Below are 14,204 nucleotides of genomic sequence, written 5' to 3' on the forward strand. Positions count from 1 at the left end.
TGGCGTTGGAGAGATGGCTCGGCAGCTAAGAGCACTGGCTGCTCTTCCAGAGGACCTGAGTTTGATTCCCAATATCCACAAGGTGGCTAATGACTGTACCTCCAGTGCCATGGGACCCAGACTCCTTCTCTGGCTTCTGTGGGCACTGCATGTTTATGACACATAGACATACACACAGGCAAAACACCTAAATGCATAAAATATCATTTAAAATATTACCTGGGTAATGGTGTTTCATGCCTTTAATCCCAGCACCCAGGAGGCAGAGACAGGTGCATCTCTGTGAGTCTAAGACCAGCCTGGTCTGCATATCGAGTTCCAGGTCAGCCAGGGCCACATACTAAGAATCTATCTTAAAAAAAATAAAAAGATATGTAAGTGAAAAACGGAATCTTGGAAGTAAAATAAATAGCAATGCCAGTGACGCTGGTGTCACTACACAAGTGTGTGCTAATATATATTATGTTAATTATATTAATTATTATTAATTCTAGTATATATATATATATATAAGCATGTGACTGCATATATGGGTTGTGTCACTGTGTGATACTAATGTTAGCATTTAGCTAGCCTGCTTCTCGGTTGCCTAGTAACCTATGATGTCATCATGTGTCGCTGGCGAGGTAGATGCACCTGGCAGGGGAGGCTCAGCTGCTGCAGCTGCGCAGGAGCTATAAACGGACCCCCTGCCTCTTACCCCTCTCTCTCTCTTTCTTGCTCTCTCCCTCTCTCCTTTCTCTGTCCGGGCGCCTCCCTCCCCTCACCATGTCGCTCTCCTTCCCTCTCTCTCTATCTCCATCCAATAAACGTCTTTCATGTAATATCAGTTGTGCACAATTATTTCTAAGTAATTACAACTACCTTAGTAAAGAAACTGCTGTCTCCATCTATCAGGCTGCGGCTGAATTCCTCCCAAGATCGGAGAGTTCACAGCGCAGCACAGACTGCACCCATCGCTGAGGCAATTCAGTCTTTCTTGCCTTGTGCTGTGTGTTTTCTTTTTGAAGGTTTCACACTGTCTTTGAGCCGCATAGAATGTCTTTTTCTGTTCTCCTAAACGTAGTTCATGTCTCCTGTGGTGAACATTTCTAGTTAATGTTTTAAGATCTCACGAATCTGCAATAAAACATCCTACCTGTTGCATATTCTGGGCAGTGTTTGTAATTTGGGTAGATTTGCCTTCAAAACAGGAACATGCCTAGTTTTTCTGCCTGACACTTGATATAGCTTTCCAGCCGTTCCTCTGGAAAGTTTCCCTTAGGTCGCAGTCAAACCTGGGAATCCTAGCAAGCCCCGGCAGACTGCGCGAACACGGGAATTTTGACCCTCGTGCCGCCCTGTAGTCCGTGGCGGAGCCTTTGAAAACGCGCGCGCCCTAAGCGCTGTGGCAGTTACTGCCTTGTAGGCGGGAGCTGCTCTCGGGTTTGCCGAGTGGGTGTCCCGACAGCTCTGAGCCAGCGCGGGATTCAGACCCCCGTGCCGCCCGGCGCCCCCTAAACGCTGCGGCGGTTACAGCGAGTGTTGTCTCCCGCCGTCCCTGCACCTTCCGGACTAGGTGTCCAGACAGCTTTGAGCCAGGGTGCGCCCGTGGTAAGGGAAAGCGTGGCGGACTCGAGGGAGGACAGCGGACGGGGGTAAGGGGTTGGGGCATCGAGGACCTGATGGAGGGAGGGTCGCGGACGAGACAGACAGACAGCCGCTAGGGGAGGACCTAGGGCCCGGCGGAGGACATCTACGGAGAAGGACAGCGGTTGGAGTGTACACAGTTTCCAGGGGAGGACGGAGGGAGCATCTGGGTAGACAGCCGATGGAGCAGAATAGGGAACCCCTCAGAACCATCGCGCATCTCCGAGACACTGTCCCCGAGCTCCTGGATCGCGGGAAGTTTCGGGGTTCAGGGAGGAAAGACACCCCTTTCTCAGGTGGCGGGGAAAGCACTTCTCAGTTAATGCTTCTGCTTTTAAGGTGGGGTTACAGTAGAAAGGTAGGGATGTGATTAGGGCAGTGGCTCGTGCAGGCAGCCCTCGGTGCCATCCTTAGGACCCAAAAGCCTAGGAACAGTAGTGAGTGCCTGTGGTCCCAGCACTGGGCAGTGGGGCCCGAAGAAGAAAGGAGAGGCAGTGGGTAGAATTTTATATGCGAGAATATTGGTATTTTTGAAAAGCATGTTTACATACATACATGAAAATCCATAGTGAAAATCATAATCACGAAGCGTTAGCCCATCAGTAGATCTGCCAGCTCCATCAAATATGCCCTTTGAACCCTAAGCCTAAAGGTGACGTGGTTTAGTATAGTTATTTAACAATCAGTGCCTATAGAATGTACACATAGACCAAAGACAGTATCTAGACCAAGGCTCACACTCAGCCAGGAAAGAAAAATATTAGATGACTGAAATGGCTGGGACATGGCATATTTTGGTACAGACAGCATAAGTGGAAGGGAAGGCAGTTTTGAGTGTCCAGCATATAAGGGGATGTTGAAACCTTTAAACCTAGGTATTTTCATCTTTTAAAAACGCACCGCGTCTGTGTGTCCAGTCCTCAAGCTGTGGGGCAAGACACTGACATTCCCCGGGCCACTTTTTGCCAAGCATCTTGCACATGGCTGGCATTTCTACAGGCTGTTTCCCACTTCCATTTCCGGAATTGGGGTCTGAAAGGGTTGCCCCCTTTCTCATCTAGCATCTCAGCTTTAATTCCATCTCTGTTGATAAGCCCACAAATCAACTTTGTTCTAGATCTGTGTTTGGCTGCCTGTTTGACCTTTCCACCAAGATGTCTAAGAAAGCATCCAAAAATGAGCTCCCAATCTCCAATACCCTCATTTAAAAATTTTTGTTCAAATCTAGAAAGCTCTCTCCCCCTCCCCCCTTTTTCCTTCCTTGCCACAGTTAAGCCATCAGGAAATCATGCCATTTTCTGGACATTTCTGGACAGTCCTAGACATGCTGGATCAATGGAATCTCATGTGTGGCTTTCTATATCTGGTTTCTTTCACTTAGCATCCTTTCCTGGCTAACTTGTATTGTACATAGCACTACTTTGTTACTTTGTATGAAGACACCACATTGTGTTCTGCGTTCAGCATCTAATGAGTACTTTTATTGTCTGCTGGGACTGTTAGGAATAATGCTGCTTGTATATAGCTTTCTGTTTTTGTTTTGTTTGTTGCAGGGGTCTCACTGTTGCCCAGTTTGGTCTTAGCCTCCCAAGGACTGGTATTACAGATGTACATCTAGGTTTGCCTTAAAGAATAATGAGATGGGGGTTGGAGAGATGGCTCAGTGGTTAAGAGCACTGTCTACTCTTCCTGAGGTCCTGAGTTCAATTCCCAGCAACCATCTGGTGGCTCACAGCCATCTATACTGGGATCTGATGCCCTCTTCTGGCATGCAGTGTATGCAGTTAGAGTACTCGTATACATAAAAAATTAAGTAAACCTTAAAAAAAAAAAAAAGGGAAAATGAGACATGTTTTTAACTTTTCCTGGGAAGTATAGGAGGGAGACATAGTATTTACCTTTTGGGTTGGGCACTGGGGATCGAACTCATGGCCACGTATAGTAGGCTGACACTCTACCCTGAGCTACACTCCCAGCTCTTGCATACCTTTTTGAACTAGATAGGTTTTTTTGTTTGTTTTGCTTTTAATACAATTTATATTTTTTTAAGTTTTAAAAATTACATCTACTTGTTTGTATATGTGTTGTGTATGTGTGTGGGCAGGCGTGTGCCACAGTATGTGTGAGAAGACAATTGGTGAGAGTTGGTTCTCTCTACTATATGGGACCTGGGAGCTGAACTCAGGTTGACAGGCTTGGCAGCAAGTGCTGTTACCGTCTGAACTATGTTTCTGGCCTCTACGTATATATCTTATAGTTAAAACTATGACCTCCAGTCACTGATGGTATGACCATGAGTAAGTAATTGTATCTCTGGGTTTTAATTTTACCTTTGTAAATAAAATTGGACTTAGTATTTGCTGAGGTCATTTTTTGTTACAGGATATTTGATCCCATTGTAAGCTCCAAAATTGTGAATTGTAAAACCCTTTTCTTTGTTTGGCTTTAATCCAAGAGCTTTCTGTTTATTGTAAGCAGGTGATTATGGTGTGGTGTATCCAGCCCTGGCACACACCTAGAGATCTCAGTATCCTGAATCTAAAAAAGTTAACCCTAGGTCAAGAGCGGAGCTAGAAACCAGCTGACAGAGGTTAAAGAGTAGGAGGGACTTTGAGTTGAGTGTTCTTTAAGATGGCGTGGAGAAGAAGAAAGAGCTTTTAGCTCAAACTCTGGCTTTAGCTTAGGCTCAATTCCCTGGCCTTTTTGGGCGTTGAGCTAGCAAGCCTTTGGCCTTGTTTTTTTTTTTTTTTTTTTGGTTGGTTTTTTTGTTTGTTTTGTTTTTCCTTTTGTTCCCGGTGAGCTGTTTTCTTTTGCTCACCAGGGGAGCTGGTGAGCCATTTGGCTTTTTTCCATCCAGACCTAGCTGAGAAGGAAGGTTAGTTGGTTATTTTCTCTGCTTCTCTGAGCTAGCAGGTTTTCACTCCAGCATCTGGCTCTTGAGTCTTTATTGGTAAAATAGAACAGTTGGGATTTTCCTTCATTTAAACAATTTTTAGTTCCCAGGTTGTATATTTCTGTGATAAAATGGTGCTATAGAATTCTTACAAATGACAGTGTTATTCTTTAAAGCTGCAGTATAACTTAGCTTGTTTTTATCATAGAACCAAAACTGATGGCTACAATGGAAGGAATCAATAATTTCAAGACACCAAACAAATTATCTGAAAAAAGAAAATCTGGTAAGATTACAGAAGACCTTCCTTTTCTTGTTGCTGTTTCTACTAGGAATGTTTTAGTGTTTGCTCCTTTGTCATTGTTTGTAAATAGTCATAGCATTGGTTATTATAACTGCTGATCATAACAAAGTTTCTAATAGCACAGGCCAGACAGGGCCTTCTGAATTTTAGGTTCTGCCTACTGACAGTCTTCTGGCTTGAACTGGAGGATAATAGAGGAGTTGGTTCTTTCCTTCTAGGTGGGATTCAGGAATCACGCATCAGGCTTGTACAGCAAGCACTTTACCTCTGGAGTGACTCGAAGATTGTTTAGGGTATCTTCAGTTGGTCATATGCAGATTAAGAAACATTAATATTTTTCCCACTTCATTCTCTATTACTTTAACAAACTACCATATTACACCGGCTCAGCCTATTTTTGTTGAGGGGCTAGTGGACATGTTAGTATTGTCCCCAATCTATTGCCTCCTGAGATTACAGTTTGTGGTCCCACACCCTGCCCACCAGGACCTTTCAGAACATCTGTATTCCTCAGTGTGCCCAGACTGTCTTTCACATCAGTGAATATCTTTCTGAGGTGTGTATCTGTTTTTACGATTTGTTCTTCTGCCACTCCCGCCATTTGATGGTATGTTTCAATTGGTTTGCTTTTCTTCCGGCATGAGCAATGTTTTTTGCTTTTTTCATAGCTGGAAATTTTAGATTAGGTGGTCGAGATTTTATGTCTACAGAGTGGTTTCATGACGTTCCAAAGCTAATAGAGGTGAACGGGGGCAAGCCTAGTACTTCTTTTGAGACTGGCTTTTAAACTTTCTCACAGACTTTGCTTGAGCTACAAGTTAGCTGTAGTACTGAGTTGTTACCTTTTAGAGGGCTTTACTCCATAGTCTGCTACAGGACTGGCGGATGGTAATGTTATCTTATGCCTAGACTCTGTCATTTTCAGTTATTTAGCCTACTGCAGTTCCTAGCTTGGGAGATGTTACCTGTTATGTATGCAGTTAAGTACTTGGCCATGCACTCAATGGGATCTTTTCAGCTTGCTTTCTTTTAGCTCTCTCCTGTGTTCTGCTCATAGCCTCCAGGTTGTCCTTGACCTCTGCTCTGTTTCCTGCTTTGACAGCTCTGTTGGGCTCTTTCCTCCATGTTCAAGCCTGGGACTGTCTTTAGGTGGTACGGGGAGATGGCAGGGCTTACTCTGTTCCTCTTTGCTCAGAGGTCACAGCTCTGCTCTACCTCTTCACATACCTGAAACCTACTGTATTCTGCCGGGGTTTGTACTTCACAGAGAGAGCAGCTCCAAGAACAGTTAGTTATTCCTGATCTGAAACAAAACTGTCTCATCTTTTAAAAATTATAGAATGTTCTGAATTATATTTAAATTTATTTTGTTTTTGTTTGTGCAGCTGCGAAAAGCAAATTCTAGTATTCAGACATGTGTACAAGGTGTGTGTGTGTGTGTGTGTGTGTGTGTGTGTGTGTGAGTGAGGTCTCCTTGAACATGTACCATGGGATCAAGAAATTATGTAAAAGGCCAGGCTGTATATAGTTCCGGGCATGTCCAGCTTGTAGTACACAGGTCATATGTACCCCAGGATATCTATGAATGTGTGAATGTGACTCAGCACAGAATCTTAAAAGTACTTAAAACATTACAAGGTTTTCTTCCAATTTTCTGTTTTTTGTAACTAGTGCGCATTTTTGAGCATGAACTTTGTAGATATCAGTGTGTCACAGGGTCACAAAGTTCATGTTCCTGGTAGACTTTGAGGACCACAGTAGGACTTTCCAATACTTGCTTATTTGATTTTCTTCTATTTTTTTAAAATATATTTTTATTTATTTATTTGTGTGTGTGTGTGTCACATGCATGTGGGTGCCCTCGGAGGTCAGAAGAGGGCATTGGATTCTCTGGAAGTTGGAGTTACAGATGGTTATAAGCTGTCTGATGTGTGTGCTGGGAATCAAGCACTAGTCCTTTGTAGTAGCAGCAAGTACTCTTGACCACTGAGCCACCAACCTCTATATTCTTTATTTAAAAGAAAAAATTTTTTTTTTCAAAGAGAGTTTCTCTGTGTAGTACTGGCTGTCCAGAAACTTGCTCTATAGACAAGGCTGGCCTCAACTCAGATATCCACCTGCCTGTGCCTCTTTATTTTTAAATAGCCTTTTTAAAATGTATAAAGGGCCAGGGAGATGGCTGAACAGGTTGACCCGAATGTGACCCACCCAAATAAAACCAAGTTCACAAAGCTGTCCTTTGACCTCCACCTGTGTGACATGGCATTCACATCTGCACATACACAGAGACACACATATACACCATGTATACATACATGCAATAATTGAATAGATATTTAAAATTCTTAGCTTTGTATGCCATAAAAAAACAAGCCATTTTCATTATTGTTACTGTGAGAGTTACAGCGGTCTTGTCAAAGGGTACCTACACACTCTGTAAAAATTACAATAGGGCTCCAAGACTGTCAAGGTGCTTTTGTACTGCGCTTTTCAAATGCTGTTTTTGCTTTTGTTTTATTTTTAGTATTATGTTCAACTCCATGTATAAATATCCCTGCCTCTCCATTTATGAAAAAACTTGGCTTTGGGACAGGGGTCAACGTGTACCTAATGAAAAGGTGAGTGCAAGATTTCCTGCTTATGTATCAAAGCAGATACTGAGACCCATAACCAAGCCTTCGGCATAGTAGGGAATCATATGAAGGAAGGAGGAATTAGTATATCCTAGAGGGGACAGGGAGCCCCACAAGGCCCAAATATATCTGAGTACAGGGGTCTTCTATGAGACTGTTTATCCAACCAAGGACCATGCATGGATATAACCTACAACCCCTGCTCAGACATAGCCCATGGTAGCTCAGTATCCAAGTGAGTTCCCTAGTAAGGGGGACAGAAATTGTTTCTGACAGGAACTCATGAGCTTCCCCTCCCCCCTGAGGGAGGAGCAGCCTTGCTAGGCCACAGATAAGGACATTGCAACCATCCTGAAGATACCTGATAAGCTAGGAGCAGACGGAAGGAGAGGAGGACACCCTGTCTCAGTGGACTAGGAAGGGGACAGGGAGGAGATGAGGGAGGGAGGGGAAGATTGGGAGGGAAAGAGGGAGTGGGCTATAGCTGGGATACAAGTGAATGTATAAAATTATTTAAAAATAAAAAATATTAATAAAAAAAGATTTCCTGCTTGTGGGACTGTAGGTCCATTGTGCTTGGATTGCATAAGTTCCTGAAGGCTACATTCCAGTTCTTAGAATCTTGATAACTGCCAGAGCTCTGCCCCAGATACTTAACTCCTAAACTCCTCCTAGTGTCTTATTAAAAGAGAAGTAGCTTAACCTTTTCTCCTTCTGGTTTCTATAAGAAGGTGAAATGGTAGAAAGATACTAGAACATGGCTTTGAGAATGGTGAACAGGGTAGGAGAATTGTTCTATGTGGAGCTGAAATAGCTAATGGTGAGAAAGAGCATGCTTAGGGATGGGGAACTGTTGTCAGTTAATGCCTATAAAGGGGAGAGAGAGAGAGAGAGAGAGAGAGAGAGAGAGAGAGAGACAGTAGTTCTTTTTAGGGATGCAGCCTCTAAGAGGCTACCCATGGTAGTGGGAGGTCCTATACCCATAAACTGAGTGGACTCAATAGGCATAAAAGTAAAGAGCACATGAAGTTAGGAGGGAAAAATGGTGGTGGAATAGAAGAGAAATTGGAGGGGAAAGCATAGAAAGTAGATTTGATAAAAACACATATCAGTATGAAATTTCAAATAATAAAAGAATAGCATACTATTTTGAGCCTGTTTTGAGCATTTCTCTTAAGTTTCTTTAATATTAATTATAGCATGCCATAATATGTATAGGTAAATGTTAATAAAATAGTACACTGACATGCCAAGATAGAAATGTTAGACAATAGGGTAGCAACTTTAAAGTTTAATTTTACTTTTGTAAATTTGTAAACATCCCGTCCTGATCTTTGCCCTTTATTCCCTTCTCAGAGCTTAGATATCAGGTACTGTTTAGGGCATCAAGACACTGATTTAGTCAAAGCAGAAATGTAACAGGTGTTGATGAGCTAAAGAATTCTTATATATTTTTTTTAAAACATACTTCTATGGAGTCAAAGTTTGAGTGTGTTGGTGGTGTTATTCATTTTCTACCTACAAATTTACATATGTATATTTTAGATCTCCAAGAGGGTTGTCTCACTCTCCTTGGGCTGTGAAAAAGATAAATCCGTTATGTACCGATCATTATCGAACTGTGTATCAGAAGAGACTAACTGATGAAGCTAAGATTTTAAAAAATCTTAATCATCCAAACATTATAGGTAAGTTTAAATTGATGTGGGGGCAGTATGTGGTAGAACAATGTTCTGTGTATCTAGGAGTAGTATAGATATACTCTGAACTGATTTTGCTAATAGAAATAAAGTTGGACCTACATGCTGTAAAGAATCAAGTTAATGTGAGTTGTCTAGAGTAAAAACTCACATAAGGGGCTGGAGAGATGGATCAGCAGGTAAGGGCACTTGTCACCTTTGCAGGACTCAGGTTCAGTTCTAGGCATCACATGGTGCCTTACAACCATCCACTGGGGGCCAGTATCTAAACTGCCACTGGCAGTAGGTACACATGTGATACACATGTATACATGCAGGCAAAAAACTCATGCACATAAATAAATCTTAAAAAAGTATTTAAAATTCACATATTTTAGATGTTTTAAGTGTTTGTATATCTTCATGGAGTTGAATTGGAAGTAATCATTTTGGTTATGGTAAAGATTTCAGGAATGTAGAATGGTCTTCATTTAGATCATTTATGTTCATTTAGGTAGGTTCGTGCATTGTTTTAACTTTGCATTTTTGGTATTAATGGTGCTGGTAGAACCATTCTGTTTATAAAAGCAGAGTAAAACTATTTTGATCTGTGGTGCTAGACACATACTTGAAGGCATTTAAATTATACCTCTGGTTTAGTTTTGTAAATAATAGCTATCTTATTGTGTTAATCCAGGTCCAAGTTACATTACTGAAGAAGCACTGGTTTCCAGAGTCTGATAGAAAAATGTCATGTTTTCTTAAGGGTATCGTGCTTTTACTGAAGCCAGTGATGGTAGTCTCTGCCTTGCTATGGAGTATGGAGGTGAGAAGTCTCTAAATGACCTAATAGAAGAGCGGAACAAAGACAGTGGAAGTCCTTTTCCAGCAGCTGTAATTCTCAGAGTTGCTCTGCACATGGCGAGAGGGCTAAAGGTAACTATGCCATTATATTTAGATAGTTTTGGTGAACTATGAAGAAATTAAATATGTTATACCTATGTTGCCATGTTTTTGGATAGACAGAACATAAAGAAATGTATATATTGTCAGGCAGTGGTGGCAGACACCTTTAATCCGAGCACTTTAGAGTCAGAGGCAGGCAGATCTGAGTTTGAGGCCAGCCTGGTCTCAGACTTAGTTTCAGGACAGCCAAGGCTACACAGAGAAAACTGTATTGAAAAACAAAAAGGGTAGAAACACCTGAATTACTTACTAATGGCTGTAAGTATTTATGTTTGGTGAAATTAATAAATTGTAGTGTAACCATGTTGGGGCCTATTCACCACATGGGTGCATTTGAAGTAAGTATAGTAAACTCTTTTGTAAGAGCAGATCACAGCAAGAATGGCCTCTCATTTTCAACCGCTCAGATGCTCACAAAGGAACAGACAGCCATTCTGCAGCACTGTTCAAATGGGACTATAATTGCTTGCTACCCAAAAAGAAGTTAATGTTCAAAACATAATATAGCTTTGGATTATATTTCTGCTTCTGCTCATGAATTATAGTGGCCTCATGTCACCTGCCTTTCTTGTATTACATCACAATTTGATTACTTCACAAGTTTGCTTTATTGTGAAGATTCCAAAATTAAATCTAAAACTATTGGCCTTAAATGAAATTGGAGTGTTTTGAAATCTTCTGAGTAGAAAACTAAATGGCCTTTGAGAATCCATACTCTTTAAAAAATTTTTTAGATGACATGGCATGTTTCCATCTTGGCTTCAAATACCTTGAAATAGATAAGTAAGTCTAGTTTACAAAGGGAATTCAAGTCATTGTTTTATTGAAAGTTTTTATTAGTATTTTCTGCTCATTTATTTGCTTTTACAATTTTAGTATCTGCATCAAGAAAAGAAGCTGCTTCATGGAGATATAAAATCTTCGAATGTTGTAATTAAAGGTGATTTTGAAACAATTAAAATCTGTGATGTAGGAGTCTCTCTGCCATTGGATGAGAATATGACTGGTAAATAGCTCTGTTAAATTCATAAAATTTTTGTGTTCTAAAACATACTAAAGCTACATGGTTTTAAATGAGCTGTTTTGATAAGCATATAATACAAAGCATCTTTAGTGTTTTGCCTCCTCTGAGCCCAGCTCCTTTCCTTCCCACGTGGACAATTATGACATCTTGGTGTGTCTGTATATATTTTTTTTTTGTTTTACTTTGATTTGTTTGAAGTAGGTCAGTTTAGGAGGGCCTCAGGCTCACAGGTCTCCCACAACCTTCAGTCTGTGCCCACATTGGCCCTGGCTAGTATGGATTGTAACTGAAGAGATTTGGGAAAGAAACCTGCTAGACCAGTGCTTCCCCAGCTTCTGGATATTCTAATGCAGTCATGCTAATAAGAATTGGCTATTACTTCTTCCCCTTTCTCTTCAAATGTTTCTTTCTCTCCTTGTAAGTTTGTTGAGAGCCTTAAAGTAGAATTCTGAAGATAAACGTTTTTGATTAAACAAAGTGCTTGTTTTTCTCCCATATTGTTTGGAAGTGAGTTGTATGCATTTTGTTTTCAATTCTACCCTTGTATAAGAATGGATATTAAAGTAAGGAAATGCAGAAAAATTACATTTGTAGTGTAATATACTTTAACCCTGTCCAGTGAATTTGATTTATCTTAGTTACAGAAATAGAGTTTTTAAACATGTAAAGGAAATTTTGCCTTTAAGGAAGATGTCGTTACAATAGGCCCCAACATGGTTACACTTTACCGGAAAGAGGAATTAGAGACAACAAAATATCTAGGAGAGCCTTGAGTATTTTAAAATTTAGCAAAGTAAATTTATAAATATTTGGGGTCATTGGGTCACAGCCAAGGAAATTTGGAGACTGTTTTGAGTTGATTCACTAAATGGTACATGTACAATCACTAGTTTCCCAGGAAAACAAATAGTGTTTAGTGAGTATGTTAAAAAAGACCAAACTCACCACCATTAGCCATACTTCCTTGCCAGCCAGGAAAGGAAGAACAGGCCGGTGTGATTATCCCTTCTGGTTCTCCTGACTTAGCAATCATAAAAGTACTGAAATGTCATTTGGCTCTCAGCCATTGTGACTTCATTGCTTGCAGAAAACCCAAGACCCAGACATGAAGTGGTTGGCAGTGTCACACAGCTTATTATGTATGTCTTAGAAGCCTAGCAAGGCGGTCTGGCTTGAGTCTGGAATTTTGACATCTATCTATATTCATTGTATTTCTGTCACCTAAGAGAACTGTTTTTGTTTTTTGACACGTTCCTCTGTGTATTCCTGGTTGTCCTGGAACTTGCTCTGCAGACTAGGCTGGCCTTAAACTCAAGAGATCTGCCTGCCTCTGCCTCCTCAGTGCTGGGATTAAAGGAATGGGCCACCACTACCCAGCTGAACTATTGTTTTCTTACATTTCCATTAACTGATGCGATTTTAATATTTGCCAGTCTGATAAGGACAGATCCTTTATAGTGAAGTTGAACTCCCCATACAAATGGGTTTTGCTTGCGCTGTTTTGTTAGTTGCTTGCCTTTCTTCATGATCTTTAATACTTACTCTACTATTACTATTCTACTTGTATTTTTTTTTTTGTGTGTGTGTGTTTCAGTGACTGATCCTGAGGCCTGTTATATTGGTACTGAGCCATGGAAACCCAAGGAAGCGTTGGAGGAAAATGGCATTATTACTGACAAGTCAGATATATTTGCTTTTGGCCTTACTCTGTGGGAAATGATGACTTTATGTATTCCACACATCAATCTTCCAGATGAAGAAGATGATGATGAAGGTATAAATATAAATAGGTTTAAGATAAACCTGAGTTTCTTTCCAGATTAGTGCATATACTTGTCTCTCCACTAAGTTAAAATTTAAATAGCAAGTTGTTTAAGACTATAGTAATACTGTGGTTAATTGGTTAGACTTAATCTCATACAAATGATAGACTGAGAATAGGAAGATAGGGGTATTCCTCTCTGTAACCCCTCCACTCATGGGTTCTCTCAATTTTCTTTAATAAATCTACATTGGGTGGGTGATCTAGTTGAACAAAGTTTCCTTAATTTTTTTGCTGGAGAGAAAATAGCTAATCTCTGTGGAGGAGAGTTGGCTTGTGGTATAGGGAATGCATATGTATAACCCTATCTTGAGGGTAAGCTGTTGAGCTATTTTGTGACCTACATGATTTTGCTTGTTTTCATCTCTAACTCCTACATGTATAGATACAACCTTTGATGAGAGTGACTTTGATGACGAAGCGTACTATGCAGCTCTGGGGACCAGGCCGTCCATCAACATGGAGGAACTGGATGAATCCTACCAGAAGGTCATTGAACTCTTCTCTGTGTGTACTAATGAGGATCCTAAAGATCGCCCGTCTGCTGCACACATTGTTGACGCTTTGGAACTGGATGGCCAATGATGCTATTTTGTGGCATAGCGTGTATGGGTACTGTTAGCTCAGATGCACTTATTTAGTTACTATGACCTATAGTGGCTAGATTCTGGAAATGGTTTATCTTAGGACCACTGTATATAGTTAACATTTGCATAATTTTCTGACATGTTGCATTTTTAGATTGTAAGCATTTATTATACTGGATAGTCTGTGGTAACTCTCCAAGTACCTAGATACTGCCCCTACTGACCTAAAACACTAGTGAGCCCTGTCTGAGGTGACTTAGATCTTTTTAGGCATTCATTTCTTTAATGGTTTACTAAGTTTCACTATAAACAGTACAAAGTTAATGTACAGCTGCTCACAGTGTCCTATTGGCCCATCTGCTCCAGAACTTGAAAAGCACATGTGTGGTTCAGAAGAGTAGTTCCTACGGTGTCTCAGACCCTGGTTACAGCTATCTTGCATCTCCACATTTTAGTGTCTAATTTATGGAATATATTTTTGTGCTAATATTTAGTTTTTACTGACTGTATCCTAAGTCTTCTAAAGTTGTAAGACTAACCAAACAATAAAGAGCAGTTTCAGTACTAGGCATGTCAGCATTATCTTTTCTTGTTGCTGTGTTGCCAATGGACTTGTGGAGTAAATCTGTTTTCTCTCAACCTTGTTTTCTTATGTATAAAGTGAGGT

The 14,204-nt window shown here is 40.7% G+C and overlaps 1 protein-coding gene across 3 annotated transcripts; it reads left to right on the plus strand.

The window, feature by feature from the left end:
- Positions 1-1,388: 1,388 nt before the first annotated feature.
- Pbk (PDZ binding kinase) lies at positions 1,389-14,106 on the plus strand. Of its 3 annotated transcripts, none has more exons than XM_060391353.1 (8): positions 1,389-1,637; positions 4,731-4,808; positions 7,351-7,444; positions 9,005-9,147; positions 9,905-10,074; positions 10,981-11,110; positions 12,723-12,902; positions 13,336-14,106. In XM_060391353.1, the coding sequence occupies exons 2-8, from the start codon at positions 4,742-4,744 to the stop codon at positions 13,533-13,535; spliced, it is 984 nt and encodes a 327-aa protein (XP_060247336.1). In that variant the 5' UTR covers positions 1,389-1,637; positions 4,731-4,741; the 3' UTR covers positions 13,536-14,106. The 3 variants fall into 3 exon arrangements, with proteins under 3 accessions (XP_060247336.1, XP_021510515.1, XP_021510521.1); XM_021654840.2 differs by having other exon boundaries at positions 1,389-1,593; XM_021654846.2 differs by having other exon boundaries at positions 1,389-1,582.
- The last annotated feature ends 98 nt before the right edge of the window (positions 14,107-14,204 follow it).

This window comes from Meriones unguiculatus, chromosome 9 (genome assembly GCF_030254825.1).
Source record: "Meriones unguiculatus strain TT.TT164.6M chromosome 9, Bangor_MerUng_6.1, whole genome shotgun sequence".
In the NCBI taxonomy this organism is placed as follows: domain Eukaryota; kingdom Metazoa; phylum Chordata; class Mammalia; order Rodentia; family Muridae; genus Meriones; species Meriones unguiculatus.

Bases quoted from the DNA above. Each gene is read 5' to 3' on its own strand.
- Pbk (XM_060391353.1), top strand. From the start codon at position 4,742: ATGGCTACAATGGAAGGAATCAATAATTTCAAGACACCAAACAAATTA. The intron at 10,075-10,980 runs GTAACTATGCCA...TTACAATTTTAG, and splicing joins ACATGGCGAGAGGGCTAAAG to TATCTGCATCAAGAAAAGAA. The intron at 12,903-13,335 runs GTATAAATATAA...CTACATGTATAG, and splicing joins TGAAGAAGATGATGATGAAG to ATACAACCTTTGATGAGAGT.